General features: G+C 34.9%; 1 protein-coding gene across 1 annotated transcript in view; it reads left to right on the top strand.

Annotated features, from left to right (window-relative positions):
• CEP290 (centrosomal protein 290) overlaps positions 1 to 14,600 on the top strand; it is a 95,335-nt gene that overhangs the window by 35,545 nt on the left and 45,190 nt on the right. Inside the window, exons 23-32 of the mRNA XM_043966082.1 lie at positions 495 to 597; positions 711 to 941; positions 2,616 to 2,789; positions 3,194 to 3,305; positions 4,715 to 4,920; positions 6,830 to 6,981; positions 10,950 to 11,061; positions 12,150 to 12,605; positions 13,925 to 14,089; positions 14,422 to 14,529. Of these exons, the coding sequence (XP_043822017.1) occupies positions 495 to 597; positions 711 to 941; positions 2,616 to 2,789; positions 3,194 to 3,305; positions 4,715 to 4,920; positions 6,830 to 6,981; positions 10,950 to 11,061; positions 12,150 to 12,605; positions 13,925 to 14,089; positions 14,422 to 14,529 (1,819 nt within the window). The remainder of the gene's footprint in view (positions 1 to 494; positions 598 to 710; positions 942 to 2,615; positions 2,790 to 3,193; positions 3,306 to 4,714; positions 4,921 to 6,829; positions 6,982 to 10,949; positions 11,062 to 12,149; positions 12,606 to 13,924; positions 14,090 to 14,421; positions 14,530 to 14,600) is intronic.

Genomic DNA, 14,600 nt, shown 5'->3' with positions numbered 1-14,600 from the left:
AGGAAATGATCAGTTTTCTTTGCTATCTGATGGTTTTTTAAAGAAACCATCTTTTTTTCTTCCTACTAATTATTTTCCCGTTCCTTTTGGGTGTAGAATTTTTTCAGTAGATAAATATTTAGCCTTAAACTTTAGAATGGATTCAGATTATTAAAGGTCTTGTTATTTAAGGTGAAGAGTATAATTATGAACCAATCTATTTTCATCTTAAATCACATGTAATCTTTGAAAAGTTTTGAAGTATGATGAATCACTGGTCAGAATAAGTAATTTAATAAAAGAACTTTTTATCTTATATTTGTCCTAGCTTCTAGGATACTAGATAAGGCTTTTGATAAAAATCAGATTTGGAGTGATTGTCTCACTCACCATATACTGGACCTCTCTGTGTTCTTTTCCAAAATTTGTAGATCATCTGTAGCCTCAAATGTTCCTTCTTCAGACTAATCTGCTTAATGGAATACACTAGATTTTGGTTGTTCTGCTTTTTTCAGTGAAAAGAAAATCTGGCAAACAGAATCTGAAAAACTGAGAGAGGAAAAGAAAAAACTTGAGGATCAAGTTGAACAAGATGCTGTAAAAGTAAAGGAATATAATGTAAGTCTCACACCTTTGATAACTAACTGTATGGTGCTAGCAGAGGGGCCTGCCTCTCTGGGTGGCTAAGGGCAATGAGTAACTGAAATGTTTGTTACTTATTTGTTATACAGAACTTACTTAATGCTCTCCAGATGGATGCTAATGAGATGAAAAAACTTCTTTCTGAAAACAGTAGGAAAATCAGTGTCTTGCAAGTTAATGAAAAGTCCCTAATAAGGCAATATACAACTTTAGTAGAAATGGAGCGACATTTAAGAAAAGAAAATAGTAAACAGAAGAATGAATTGATAGCCATGGAAGCTGCAGTTGGAGACAGAATTGGCCATTTGCAAAGGTTTAAGGTATGCTTGCTCTTAGATATCTTTCCTTAGAACATTTAAGCTCTAGTTTTTGGAATTTCTTGAATTTATATTAGGCTTATAAGAAAGTAAAAAAAAAAACCACAACAGAAATCAAGTGAATTTTTTTTTAAATTGGCATCATCTTCATTTAAAGAGTGATGTGTAAGATTGTCAACCTTAAGCCTAGATTTTATTGTGATCCTAATGCTGAGTAAATAATTAAAGATCCTAGTTGAAAAAGAGAACGATTTTTATCCAATTTACTGTATTAAAAGGATTTTGAGACTTAAGAAAGCTTTCCTTTTTTGTGCTAGACTGTTCAGAGTCTCATAGAAGATCTAGTTCCTCTCATGAGAATCTGGAAATTTGAAAGTATAACATATAGTTTTGGTGAGGAGTAGAATGATTATGAAAAGTTTTATGTGGAAGAAAACAGAACTGGAATTATGCCTTCTCTCCCCAACCCTGCCTGATTAATCCAGGGGTAAAATTTTTAGGGGGCCTGGGAAAGAATGGAAGGCAAATTAAAAGAGAGAATTTTTAAAAAGAAAACAATAAAAGGAGAAATGTTCTGGAGAGATTTGCATCTGTTCAGAAATGGAGGTATGGAATTACAAAAAGCAAAAAGAAAAACTGAATTACTTTTGTTAAGCTTCTGTATTTCTCCTTCCATAATGCAGTCAGACCTTTTGGAATAGTTATTGCCACAAGATTTTATTCTTCCCCTTAGCTCATCACTTTTAGAAATTTCCTACCTAACTTTTCTCTGATCTTTCCCTTTCTTTGTTTCTTTGTTTCCTTTTTTCCTTTCCTTCTTTCCTCCTTTCCTCTTTTCCTCCTTTCCTCCCTTCCCCCCTCCCTCCCTTCCTCCTTCTTCTCTCTCTCTCTCTTTGAACAAATATTTATTGATCACTGTTCTAACCCCTTATACTCTTTCACTGATGTCAGTAATACTTGGTGGTATTTAGAAATACCGGCGAGTTAACCATACTTTTGTTATGTTCTCCTGATCATTAAGGAAATAATGGTGTTGGTTTTTGGAATTTCATAGGAATATTTTTGGTAGTCAGTAAACTGAGTTATTTTTGGATTCCCAAATATCATTTTTAGAACTTTGTTTCTCTATTGAGAAGAATGTATTGTGGCACTGAAAAAGAATTTACTTTTGGGTTAATAAGTTACTTTAGCTGTGGTATAACTAGCCTATGTTCAATTCTTAGTCTAGAGAAACTAGAAAGACAGACTGCAGCTGTGGATTCCCAGGATTGTACAGAGCTGTGTGTGTGTAGCTTCACTTGTGTGTGTGTGTGTTCAGCTGTTATAAAACAACCTAAATGCTGTGTGACTGTAAAATTTCCCTTTTAATCTTATGGTATACCCTGACAAAGGCATTTATTAATTCAGACTGATACACTTTTTCTCAAATGTTTATTGCAATAAGAAATGTTTTTGAAAATACTAAAATGTGCTTCATTTTAACATAAAATGTGACATGCCAAAGAATTGTTCTGATAAAAATGTTCATTTAAATAAGAATTTTCTTATATATTTTTTGAAAATTATATGCTCTTCAACTTTGATTTTATCACTGCATGTTAGTTTTTCTATGAAAAATGGGTCTATCTTTAAAAGGAACAGTGCTGAAATATAACATTGTTACTTTTATTTACATAGGAAACAGCCATTTTCAGGATTGCAGCTCTCCAAAAACTTATAGACAATAGTGTCCCTCTCTCTGAGCTTGAATTGGCCAATAAGCAATACAATGAACTGACTGCTAAGTATAGAGACATGCTGCAAAAAGATAATATGCTTGTTCAGAGAATGAGTAGTTTGCAATTGTTGGAGGTAAGATTATATGGTTCTTGATTCTCAAAAAAATTGGAATGACCTTTTCTATAAATATGTTCCATTCTTGGAAGTCTTTGAGATTTTATTCCCCTTGTTCTCAAGGAACTAGGGGGGAAATTTAGCAAGTCCAAGGTCATCAGGTTCACCAAATAGGAGAGAAAGACACATATGTAAATAACCACAACATGAAACATAGGATCAAGGCTGTAAGGGGAGATCAGATATGTAATTACAGGGATTTAAAGGGAGTGAGCAATCCCTGCTGAGAAGGCAAGAGATGGTTGCATGAAGGAAGGGACACTTGTACTGATGTTAGTAATAAATGACAGTTATATTCTAATAATCATATTGTTGGTCTCCATTATTCTTTAGTTACTCAAAGATATTTCTCTCTTATTCAGTGTGAAAATACATCCCTGAAAGAGCAGGTAGATGTTATAAGTAAAGAACTGGAGATCACCAAGGAGAAGTTTCATACTGTAGAACAAGCATGGGAACAAGCCACTAAATTAGGTAAGTCTTTGCTCATGGAATGAATATGATTTAATGTTACCAGTCTTTTGGAATGTGAGTTTAAAATGAAGTATTCTCACACAAATGAAATAGCAATTATCTGTGTCGACAATCTCATTATTAAAATGACATGATGTATGGTGGTATCCTCTTCTGCAGCAAAGTGCCAAATGAATCCTCTTGGTAATGAGGTCTTCAGTGAGACGAATTCCTTTTTGGAAAATGAAATTATCTACATTTTCCATTTTTTGTAGTTTACCCAACACATGTTGTTTCTGTTGTGAAAGGGTCATACTTACATAGGAATCAAGTATTACATGCCTGCATTAGTTGTGAATTTGCTGTATATATTCTCTCAGAGTTTATTTTTCAGGCTTCCTGTTGTCCTTCTGTCATTCATAGTTCTTCTGAAATCACTGGCAGTCACAGTTTTATTGATGATAGCTGAGACCTGCCATCTCACTCTCTTTAGGCAGAGTACTGATCTAAGAATTTCCTTCTGTTTGTGAGCCTTTCCTGGTGGCCTGGGTTGGTGGTGCTTCTCCCTCCAAAAATCACCTTTTGTAATTAGTTATGTTAGCCCCAGTCTCAATGGGCCAGCTATAAGATCTCTGATTGCAAGCACAGTTTTGGTTCTGCCTTCGCTCGGCATCTTGAAACATCAAGGTCATTAGCAAATATGGCGAATCAGGGAGGATATGCATTTTCTTCACTCATGGGCAGGACCAAAATCAGTCACTCGGATTATGAAGTGTTCAGCTTCATTCCTTTTCCTTCCCTTTACATTGTCATCATCATCGTGGTATATGTTATTTTCCTGGTGCTGCTTACTTTCCTTTGCATCATTTTCTGTCATGTTGGGCCCCCTAAGTTGTTAAAAGTACATAATGAGGGCTCCAATGCAACACGAGGCAATGAGCACCTTGTGTAGCATTTACAATAAAGCCTAGAAAAGAGTCTTGCAAGATGAGAAGACATGGTTGGAACCACAAGCCTCCACCAATAGAAGGAACTCCCATAAAGCAATATAAAAATTTAACAGTCTGCTCTTGAGAGTCTGTTTGAGCTAGCTACAACATTAAATTCTGTATGAATTTAGGAAACCATGTCACCTCATCTGTTAAATTAGTCTCACAACTAAGGAATAAAGCTCATGATCAAAGAACACTTACAGTTTTTTAATATAAAATATTGACTTGGATTGACAATATGGCAACTGATAAAATATTGCACATATCAGAACTTCAGTAAGATCTTAAAAAATCAAAGAAATTGCCTGAGTCCAACATGGACTTCACCATAAATTCCCCCTATTTATCTCAGGTCTTCTTTCATATTCAGATGTTTTGCATTTTGGCTTAATTTCAAATCCCCTTTATTGAATTCGACTGAATTATCATTGACCACAGGAAGTGATTCAACCATGGATAAAGCTCAAAAAGCCATAACGAACAGTGAGATTGTTTCCATTTCTAAAAAGATTACAATGCTGGAAATGAAGGAGCTGAATGAAAGGCAACGTGCTGAACATTCTCAAAAAATGTATGAACACTTACGGGCTTCATTAAAGCAGCTGGAAGAACGTAATTTTGAACTGGAAACCAAGTTTTCTGAGGTTGGATATTCCCATTTTTATCCTTTAGTTAGAGCTGGAAAAATAAGCCTAATCTTTTAAGTAATTGACATTACTTACTTAATCCATCATTACACTGTCTCAGAAATAACAGTTTAATAACTTGATTGTTAGGTAATGAATATGTTTGAAATATGAAATTAATGAATAATCCCAAAATAAAATTTGTTTTAGCTCTAGCATATGTCCTTGTAGTTAAGTGCTTGTCACTAGTCAAACACCATGTGATTAAATTTGATACACAGAAAGGCATTAAATAGTAACACAATATTTTTAGTCATGATGCTATGTGCATTAAAAATGAGTGTTTTTTAAAAATCTATGCTGACAAATATGTTTATTTTTCAAATTTTAATCACATTTGTCAGCATCCATTGCTGAAATATTTTAAATTAAAAAACATTTTTGCAGAATATTCATTTCACTTATCTATCATTTCCAGTCTGTGAGATAGCTAATGAAAATGATGCTCTTCTCCTTCTGTTATCCAAGCGAGGATCTAATGAGGTTTGTTTGGATCTAGGATCAGAAAGTATGAGGTTGATAGGTCCAGGCACTAAGCATAGAAAAATGTAGTTTATAAATATGTGTACAGCTTTGTCATCATTATTATACTGTTAGGACTGAGTTAAAATGCAATGCCCCTCAAAAACTAACAGCCATAATGAAATTATTTTATTAGAACTTTAATTTTTTTCTTACTATTTTCTCCAAATCATATGTATTAACATTTACTTACTGAAATTGAAATTAGTGTTGAGAATTACTTAATATTTAAGTATTTTAATATAAACAGCGCATAATTTAAATGCTATTAAACAACTAGCTCTCATCCAGGCATACTATTGAAGAGCAGCCAAGGTCCTTATTTCTGCACAAAAGGGAGGGAATGTTTTTTTCTCATTTCTTGTTTTTCAGGCCAACCTTGGTTATTGTAATTTTGCAGCATTCTATTTCTGTTGTTTTATTATTATTGTTGTTGTTTCTATTTTATCCTTTCCACTATTGTGTATGTTGTTTTTTCTGGTTCTGTTTACTTCATTTTTATCTTGAGTTCAGTTCTTTCTTTGCTTCTCTATTCATTGTTCCTTACAGTGCAGTAGTATTATATTCCATTATTCTTATGCAGTATAATTTCTTTAACCAATCCTCAGTTTATAAGTACCTTATTTTTTCCAGTTCTTTTATGTTGTAATATTTGGGTAAGAAGCCTGGCACACTGGGTAAAAATGATTGGCTTTGAAAACAGAGAATTGGGATTCAAATCCCATCTTCATTGTTTACTACCTGTGTGATCTGGTGTAAGTCATTTACCTTCAGTTTCTTTATCTGTAATCTCAGGAGGCTGGAGTAGATCGCCTTTGAAGCCTCTTCTGGTTCTGACTCTAGGATTCTGTAGTGCATGGGAGGCTTGTTTTTTATCAGTGACCTCTTTTATGATATTTATACCAAAGAACTAGAAGCAGGGTCAGCCCGTGGGTAGTTTGTTTGGGTTTATGAGAGTGTGTGTGTGTGTGTGTGTGCGTGTACACATAACTATTCCTTGCCCTAAAAGGTATCCAATGAAATGTAGTAAGATATGTTATAACCATGCATGGGCTTAGAAAAGAAACCTCATTTATTCCCGCCTGAGCTCAGATCTTTTGTTGGCACATCTAGACAACCCACAAGAGATAATTAAAGGGGAGAGAGCCCCATTTATGTTGGCTGGTTCACAAAGTGGAAGTGAAAGGTAATTGAGATGTATATTCCGTAAAGGTCAGTGAAATTATTCAGGAACATTTTAGCAATGTACATTAGAATGTGGTTTAATTTTATAAGGAGGAAAACGGGAAAAATACATAAATGTGCCAAGAGCAACTTTTTAGTTCTCTTTTCTTTTTTTCTTTAGCTTACTAAAATCAATTTGGCCGCACAACAACTAGAAAGAACATTAAGAGATGAACTAGCTGAGAGTGTGAGTAAGGAAGTGAGTGATGCTGATAGGCATCGGATTCTAGAGTTGGAAAAGAGTGAAATGGAACTGAAGGTGGAGGTGTCCAAGTAAGTATTTCAAAATATTATCATCATTTTCATGCCTTGGTTCTAATTTGTGATAATGATGGTCTGCTAATCATCAAATCATTCCTTTTAATGAGAAAGGTATTAAGATATGGCTTTTGAACATAAAAAACCTGCTATTTCTTAGAATTCATTTTGTAAGTTCAGACTATTCTACATTTATATATATATATACTTATCCCTGTTAATCATCTTTGGTTTTTAAAATAATAGAATATAATGAGGGGGCAGCTAGATGGTGCAGTGGATAAAGTATTGGCCCTGGATTCAGAAGGACCTGAGTTCAAATGTGACCTCAGACACATGACACTAGCTGTTTGACCCTGGGCAAGTCACTTAACCCTCATAGCCCTGCAAAAATAAAAACAAATAAACAAAATAGGGGCAGCTAGGGGGTGCAGTGGATAGAGCACTGGCCCTGGAGTGAGGAGGACCTGAGTTCAAACCTGGCCTCAGACACTTGACACTTACTAGCTGTATGACCCTGGGCAAGTCACTTAACCCCAATTGCCTCACCAAAAAAAAGAAGATAATGAAAATCCTTAAATCCTCAGAAAATAGAATCAAAGAAATATTAATGTATCTGATACATTTTTCCCATAGGGTGGAAAAGTTTCCTTAAATGTTACTTCTTGATTTTATAAGCAAGTAAATATCATGTTTAGTACTTGAAGTTGTACAGGAGATATAGATAAGGAACAGGGAAGAATTAAATCTCTACTGCATTTAATTTTCCGCTGGGAATGATTTTAAAACTTGAAACCTAATCTTTGGGGCTGCTAAAAAGCAGTGGAATGAAGGTAGCTCCCTTACCCCACTCCTCCCCAACCTCTAAAACATAAGCATTTTAAAAAAAATTTTTAGCAGGGAAATGAGGGTTATCCACTATGGATATCCTAGCTGCCCCCCCCTGCCACATATGCATTTTTAATATTCTTTTTAAATCTTTGTAATAATTGTGGAAAATTTGTCACCAAGTATTTTAAAACGCACTAAAGAATTTAAAAGGAAAAGAAGCCTAATTCTGAAACCTGTAGCTATTATGTGAGATTGTTGAGAAAATGAAGTATGGTAGGAATGGTCTTCTTTTAAAACAGTAGAAAATGCATAACTATTAAGAGATGTCCTACCCAAACATTATACCCAACAGCCACAAATCATCTGAAGACTTTTACTTTCCAATGTCAATAGAAAGTAGATCCTCTTTAGAATGTCAGCAATACTATTATGTAAATGTGTTAATTTACTTTTAATTGTAACTATAGTATTTTAGAATTAATTCATGCTTCAAATTGACATTGTAATTGGTGATTTCTAAATTCTCTTTTTTCTTGTTACCTTTGATTTTTAAATATTACAATCATTTCTCAAATTTTCCCTCATTGTACCTTGCCTTCAGAATTAAAACAAAAACAGTTAAGCCAATTCAAATGACAAAACCACCATTTGTGCTACATTTTGCTTTTATAGCCCCCTTACCATTCTTCTGAGAGGAGTGATGTATGTTTTCTTCTCTGTTCTCTAAAACCAAGATTGTTTTTGCAGTTAATTAACTTTCAAATGCCTTTTATTGCTGTTTTCATTTATATTATTGTCATTAAGAAATATTTCTAATCTATATTCATTGATGATATTGGGGGTTCGTTTTCTTTCCTTTATCTTTTCTTTATGTATCTGGGCTGTATTTCCCTCATTAAAGGAGTGCAATATAGTATATCATTTCTCAGTTTTTGAGAATAAAAGTTTGATAGAATCCCCCTGTATCTCCATTTGGACCAGTAGTTTTTGCCTTAATAGCTAGTTCAGTTTCCTTTTCAAAGATTGGATTATTTAAGATCTCTTTTTCTCTAGCTGTCTGTTAATTTGTGTATTTTATATTTTCATAGATATTTCTCTGTCTTTTGAATTATCAGTTTTGTTTCATATATAAATGCATATAGTATAAGTTTTGATAATTCTTTGATAATTCTCTTGTTTGGGGTATTTGCAAGTGGAATGTTTTGCTCTTATTTGTCTGTTTTGTTTTGTTTTACAGGAATTTCTCAAATGCCTCTCTTGTTGAACATTCTTTTTTTTCATTTTTGATTAGGCTCATATTCGTAGGTTATATCATTCAGTGTATGCTATTTCTCTCCCTTTTACTCATTCTAATGGGTGGGGCACAATGTTGTGTTATTCAAATTTAATTTCTTTTATATATGACAGTCTTTATTCTAGTTGATTACAGAATTTGCTGCTGGAATAGTTAAATTTAACCATTCTGTATCTTAGTTTGAAGTACATAGATTTCTTTACCAGAGTTGATCTTTGAATTTCTATGGTTCTTTGTTTTCTATATTCCAAAATTCTAGGTAGTTTTTTTTTATTATTTCCTTGGAATTCAGATTTTTTTGATTTATCATATTCTTCTGAGAAACCTCTAATCTGTTAGTTGGCTCTACACCTTCTGTGCAGCTGTGATTGACTTAAATGTCATTGACTTTGACTGTGATAGACATCACATATTTTTTAAAATGACCACTTCTTCCGCCCCTCTTCTGCCATATTTTCATCAGCTTCAGTATTTTTAGATTCTAAATATGTTCATCTCGCTTTTGTCTCTTTGGAGAAACTCACCACCATGGTTTAATTTTTTCCCCCAATTTGCTAATTGATTTTGACATTTTCTTCATTGAGAAATATAAATTCTGATATGTGTTTGTGTTTATACACATATATTCATAATTTCTTACAGGTTTCATTTCTTGAATAAGTATTTGGAATATTTCTGAAATTTCTTGTTCTCTGTTCTTGTAGTCTTACAAAGGATTCTATATTTCATCAGAAATCAGTTCATTTTCCTTTATCTCATAATATTTGTTAAGAGAGTTTTAACCTCTTTGAGGAAGTACTTTCCATCTCGTTTTTAGTTCCTTTTTGTTCATTTATCGGCTTTTTTTTGTTCTGTGTTTTTCTTGTGTTTTCTTCCTCTTGAAATCTTCGCTGTTTCAGCCTTTTTCCCTTATATTCTCCTATCACTCACTTGCAGACTTCTGCCTTTGCTCAAGGGTAAAACCTTGGGCTCTACTGCCATACTTCCTTAGCTTTCTCCCTTTTGGGGGTATTTAGGACTCATTGGTCTTGGTCTTTGCCCTCGGTAGCCTGTGCAGAGGTAGGGCTGGCTCTAGCTGGATTTCAGTTCCCTTACCTTTAGGCTTGGTGGAGCCACTCACTGTGGCCCCCTCTCTCAGTTCTTCCCTCGACTTGCCTTTCCTTTTCAGGCTTGGCTTTATTATTGTTTCTCACTTTTTACAGGTATTGAGGGCAGTGGGAACAGTATTCTGGACTCAATCTGCAGCTTCTGGGTTCCTTAAGCTAAGGGCCATCTAGGTAGAAGCCCAAATGCCCTCCTTCTTGATATTCTATGGGGAGCAAACAGAAGATGACTTGTGCTGATTATTATAAGTCTAGGCAGCAGAAGGGGATTCTAACATGGGCCCAGGCACAAGCCCTACAAGCTCAGAGTCCAGGTTCAGTCTTTGACATGTATTGTATTGATGACCCCTGGACAAGTCACAGACTTACAGTGTTCCAGGTAACCCTCTAAAGATACTGCAAGTTGCTGACCTCTACTATTAGAAGGAATTTCCTCATCCATGACTTTCCTATACAAATGAAATTCCAAGACTTGTCCTTGTACGTTTCTCTTGCCAACTGGGGAAAGTGTTTGATCTACCATCTTGTTGATCCCTTTGTCTAAATATTATAATATACACTTGTGCTCAAAACATTGCATATTAAATATAGTCTGTTTATGTTAAATAAAAAGCTACAAACCACGGGTTTGTCTTAAAGAATAAAAACTCAGCATTCTGTTCATTTAAAAAAAACAAAAAACAGTTCCTAACTTTGGATCTTGAAAATTATTAAATGCCTAATAATCATTACTGTATCATTGTATGACTTACTAGGCTGAAGGAGATTTCTGATATTGCCAAGACTCAAGTTGAAGCTCTGAGTTCACATCAGCAGTCCAGAGAGAAGGAAGTGGAGTCTTTGAGAATGCAGGTGTTAGACTACCAGGTGAGAATAGTACCAACTCTTCACAAGAGGCATGGATTTATTAATTTTAAAAAATCAAGTTGGGGGTGATTTACATACTTTGAGCCTGTTCACCTTATGTGAGATTCTGGTAAGAACTGGTTAGAATACCCTGCAATTGAACCTTTTTAGAAGTGGTGGGAGCAAAAGGGAGTGAGTAGGAATGAGCATGTGAGTGAATGGATCTAGTCTAGACCCTTGGGCTGATTATGAAATAGATAAGGCTGAACAGACACTGCAGAAAAACCTAAAAGCCAGCTGAGGGAGCTAGTTGGGTTTTTTGTTTGTTTGTTTTTATATATAGCCTTTCTTTAAAAAACAAAAATTCTAAATGGCTTCATACATCCTACTGTTTTTTTATTAGAACCATATCATTTAAGTAAAATAGGAGCATATATTGTTATGTGCATTTTATAAGTACTGAAAAGAATTACTTTGGTATCCCCAAATTACGTGAGTGTTTAATGGAGCCAGGATTAGAATTGAAGTCTTCTGATTGAGAATTCTTTCATTGGATGATTCAAACTTATAGAATAGTCTTTGTAGGTTATTATAGTAAATGTCATACTTTAATTTGAATAGCGTATTATAACATATCCATAAATAGCACTTTTTTGTGTGTGTGAGGCAATTGGGGTTAAGTGACTTGCCTAGGGTCACACAGCTAGTAATTGTTAAGTGTCTGAGGCCAGATTTGAACTCAGGTCCTCCTGAATCCAGGGCTGGTACTCTATCCACTGCACCACCTAGCTGCCCGTAAATAGCACTTTTATATTAAAAATCTAAACCTTAATTTCAGGGAAAATTTATTAACCAATAAGGCATATCATTGTCCTTGTGCATTTTATAGTTTTTTTTAAGGGAGTTGAAATGTGTATAGTAATAACCTTAAAATGCTAATGCAGTATGATGAGGAATAACAAGTATTCTGGGAGTTCAGAGGAAGAACTCTCTTCTAGCTGAAGAGAACGAGGAAGTCTTCGTGGAATTGGTAAAATGTGAGTTGGGTAATGAAGCAAGGGTATGATTTTGATTTCTTACTTGCTGACCTTAATTTTCTTTGGCACTAGGCACAGTCAGATGAAAAAGCCCTCATTGCCAAGTTGCATCAGCATATTGTTGCGTTGCAAATTAGTGAAGCCACTTCTGTTAGCAAATTGGAGTCAGTGACTTCCCAACTGCAGAAGATGGAGACTTACAACTTGCGTCTTGAGCAAAAGCTTGACGAGAAGGAGCAGAGTCTGTATTTTGCCCGTCTGGAAGGGAGAAATCGAGCGAAGCATCTGCGCAGCACCATTCAGGGTTTGCGACGACAGTTCAGTGGTGCCTTACCCTTGGCGCAGCAAGAGAAATTTTCCAAAACGATGATTCAGCTGCAGAATGACAAACTGCAAGTCATGCAAGAAGTCAGGACTTGTCAAGAGGAGAAGAGAAACATGGAAAACAAAACGCTGGAGCTGGAACTAAAATTAAAAGGCCTCGAGGAGCTAATAAGCACCTTAAAGGATGCCAGGGGGGCCAAGAAGGTGCGTCATTTTTGTTCCTAGATATTCAGGTTAAAACTGAATCTGGGGTTTCCGTGAGTCGTTTTAAGGTCTTAGGGCGTACCGGTGTGGAGCAGGGCTCGAACGGAGCCTGTGTTTTCCTGGGAATAGAGGACTCATAAAGGAGTAAATGCTCTCTACTGGCAGTCTTAGAGAGTTGCTTAGGGCACTGAGAAACTCAGAGACTTACTTGGCCCAGGCTCATACACCTAAGGCTTGAAGGTTCAAATCTGGCCTCTGGCACTTAGGTCACTTCATCACTCTAGGTCTCCATTTCCTCATCTATAAAATGGGTGTGGACACAATGAGCTCTAATGACCTTCTCTAAATCTGTGATCCTGTGTAATGTGCAAGGCACAAATCAAACCTGGGTTTTCCCAACTCTCTCCTCTACGTGACCTGATTGCCTCCAGATGGGAGCTGGGCTGAAAGTTTCCTTTTTGATGTTTTTTTGGCATAAGCTAAGAAACAATCCTACTTGTCTCCTGGACTCAGGATGACAAGACTGATGGATGAGGGCAGTACTGTAGACAGAGGAGATGTAGATTTCAGCAAGGCTTTCAGGTACTAGTTAACCTCCGAGCTTAATTTCTTTGAAGATTTTCTATGCGAATTAATTGTAGAAACAAGAATGAAGGGGAAGTGACAAATCTGATGAAGCAAGCCATCATCTTCTAGCTCTTTAGAGGCATTCATATACAAATGATTTCAGTCCTAATTTAAAAATGCCTTATCATTTGTTGTCCTAGGTCTCAAATGAATTCTCCATACATTTAACAGCCTAGTTTGGTTAATAGATATTTTAAATTGGTAAGCTCACACTTATTGAGAAATACCTCATAATTTATAGTTTTACCATTGGAATTAGTCTTTCTTCTGATGAATAGGAATTAGTGCAATCTTATTGTTGTTACCTTGAACCTGAGCCCAACTATCTTAGTGAGAATTGCCCATTTGAATTTGGGATTCCTTTTTTCCAATATTGGAGCACAAAATTCATCCAAGTGAATGTCCATTGGGTAGGTCATTCACAATACATCCTAGCTAAAGTAAATTGGTGTTTTTTGTAATGGTCACAGATGTTTTATATCCTCTAAGTGGAAAATTTTGGAATATGACTAGATGAGAAAGTTTGCAATGCATAGCTATTAATGGAAGCTTGATATATAATCTCATACAATTGAAATAATTAAAATAAATAATATTTATGTTTATAATACTCATATGTATCTACATTCAATGTATATATATATATTCACACACACATACATATATATAAACCTCTTTTGGTCTTATTTTAGGTAATTGATTGGCACATGAAAATGGAAGAACTTCGTCTTCAAGAGCTCAAACTAAATAGAGAATTAGTCAAAGATAAAGAAGAAATGAAATATTTGAAAAATATAATTTCTGAATATGAACATACAATTAACAATCTAGAGGAAGAGATTGTGCAGCAAAACAAGGTGCATATATCTGGATGTAAATACATGGGGCATAATTATATTTTTCGAGTAGGATATTTAAAAATCTGAACCACTTCCCAAGTGACCCCTTTAGTCTCCTAATTGTATGGAGCTACCATTGTTATTGTGTAATATTCAGTTCTTATTTTTTAAATCATTTAAAATGAATTATTTTTATAATACTTATGATAGAAAGTATGCTACCAATAAAAATCTTAAAAGTAAGTTGAACACCTTTGCTAATGGTATTTCATTAGGTATTTCCATTTACATATTTGCAAATTTCTTCTAGTTTCTTCTCTCTATTATTGAAGTAAACTGTTTTTCTACAGTTTCATGAAGAACAGCAAATGGCCTGGGATCAAAGAGAGGTTGAGCTAGAACGCCAGCTAGATGTATTTGATAGTCAACAAAATGAAATATTGAGTGCCGCTCGAAAGGTATGTAGAGATTGACAGGAAAACGTGAGTAGCACACAAATCTTTTGTTATGTAGAATAGATTAGAATGTA

This window comes from Dromiciops gliroides, chromosome 5 (assembly GCF_019393635.1).
Source record: "Dromiciops gliroides isolate mDroGli1 chromosome 5, mDroGli1.pri, whole genome shotgun sequence".
In the NCBI taxonomy this organism is placed as follows: domain Eukaryota; kingdom Metazoa; phylum Chordata; class Mammalia; order Microbiotheria; family Microbiotheriidae; genus Dromiciops; species Dromiciops gliroides.
The sequence above is the reverse complement of the archived record's forward strand: the minus strand, read 5'-3'. Positions and strand labels throughout refer to the sequence as shown.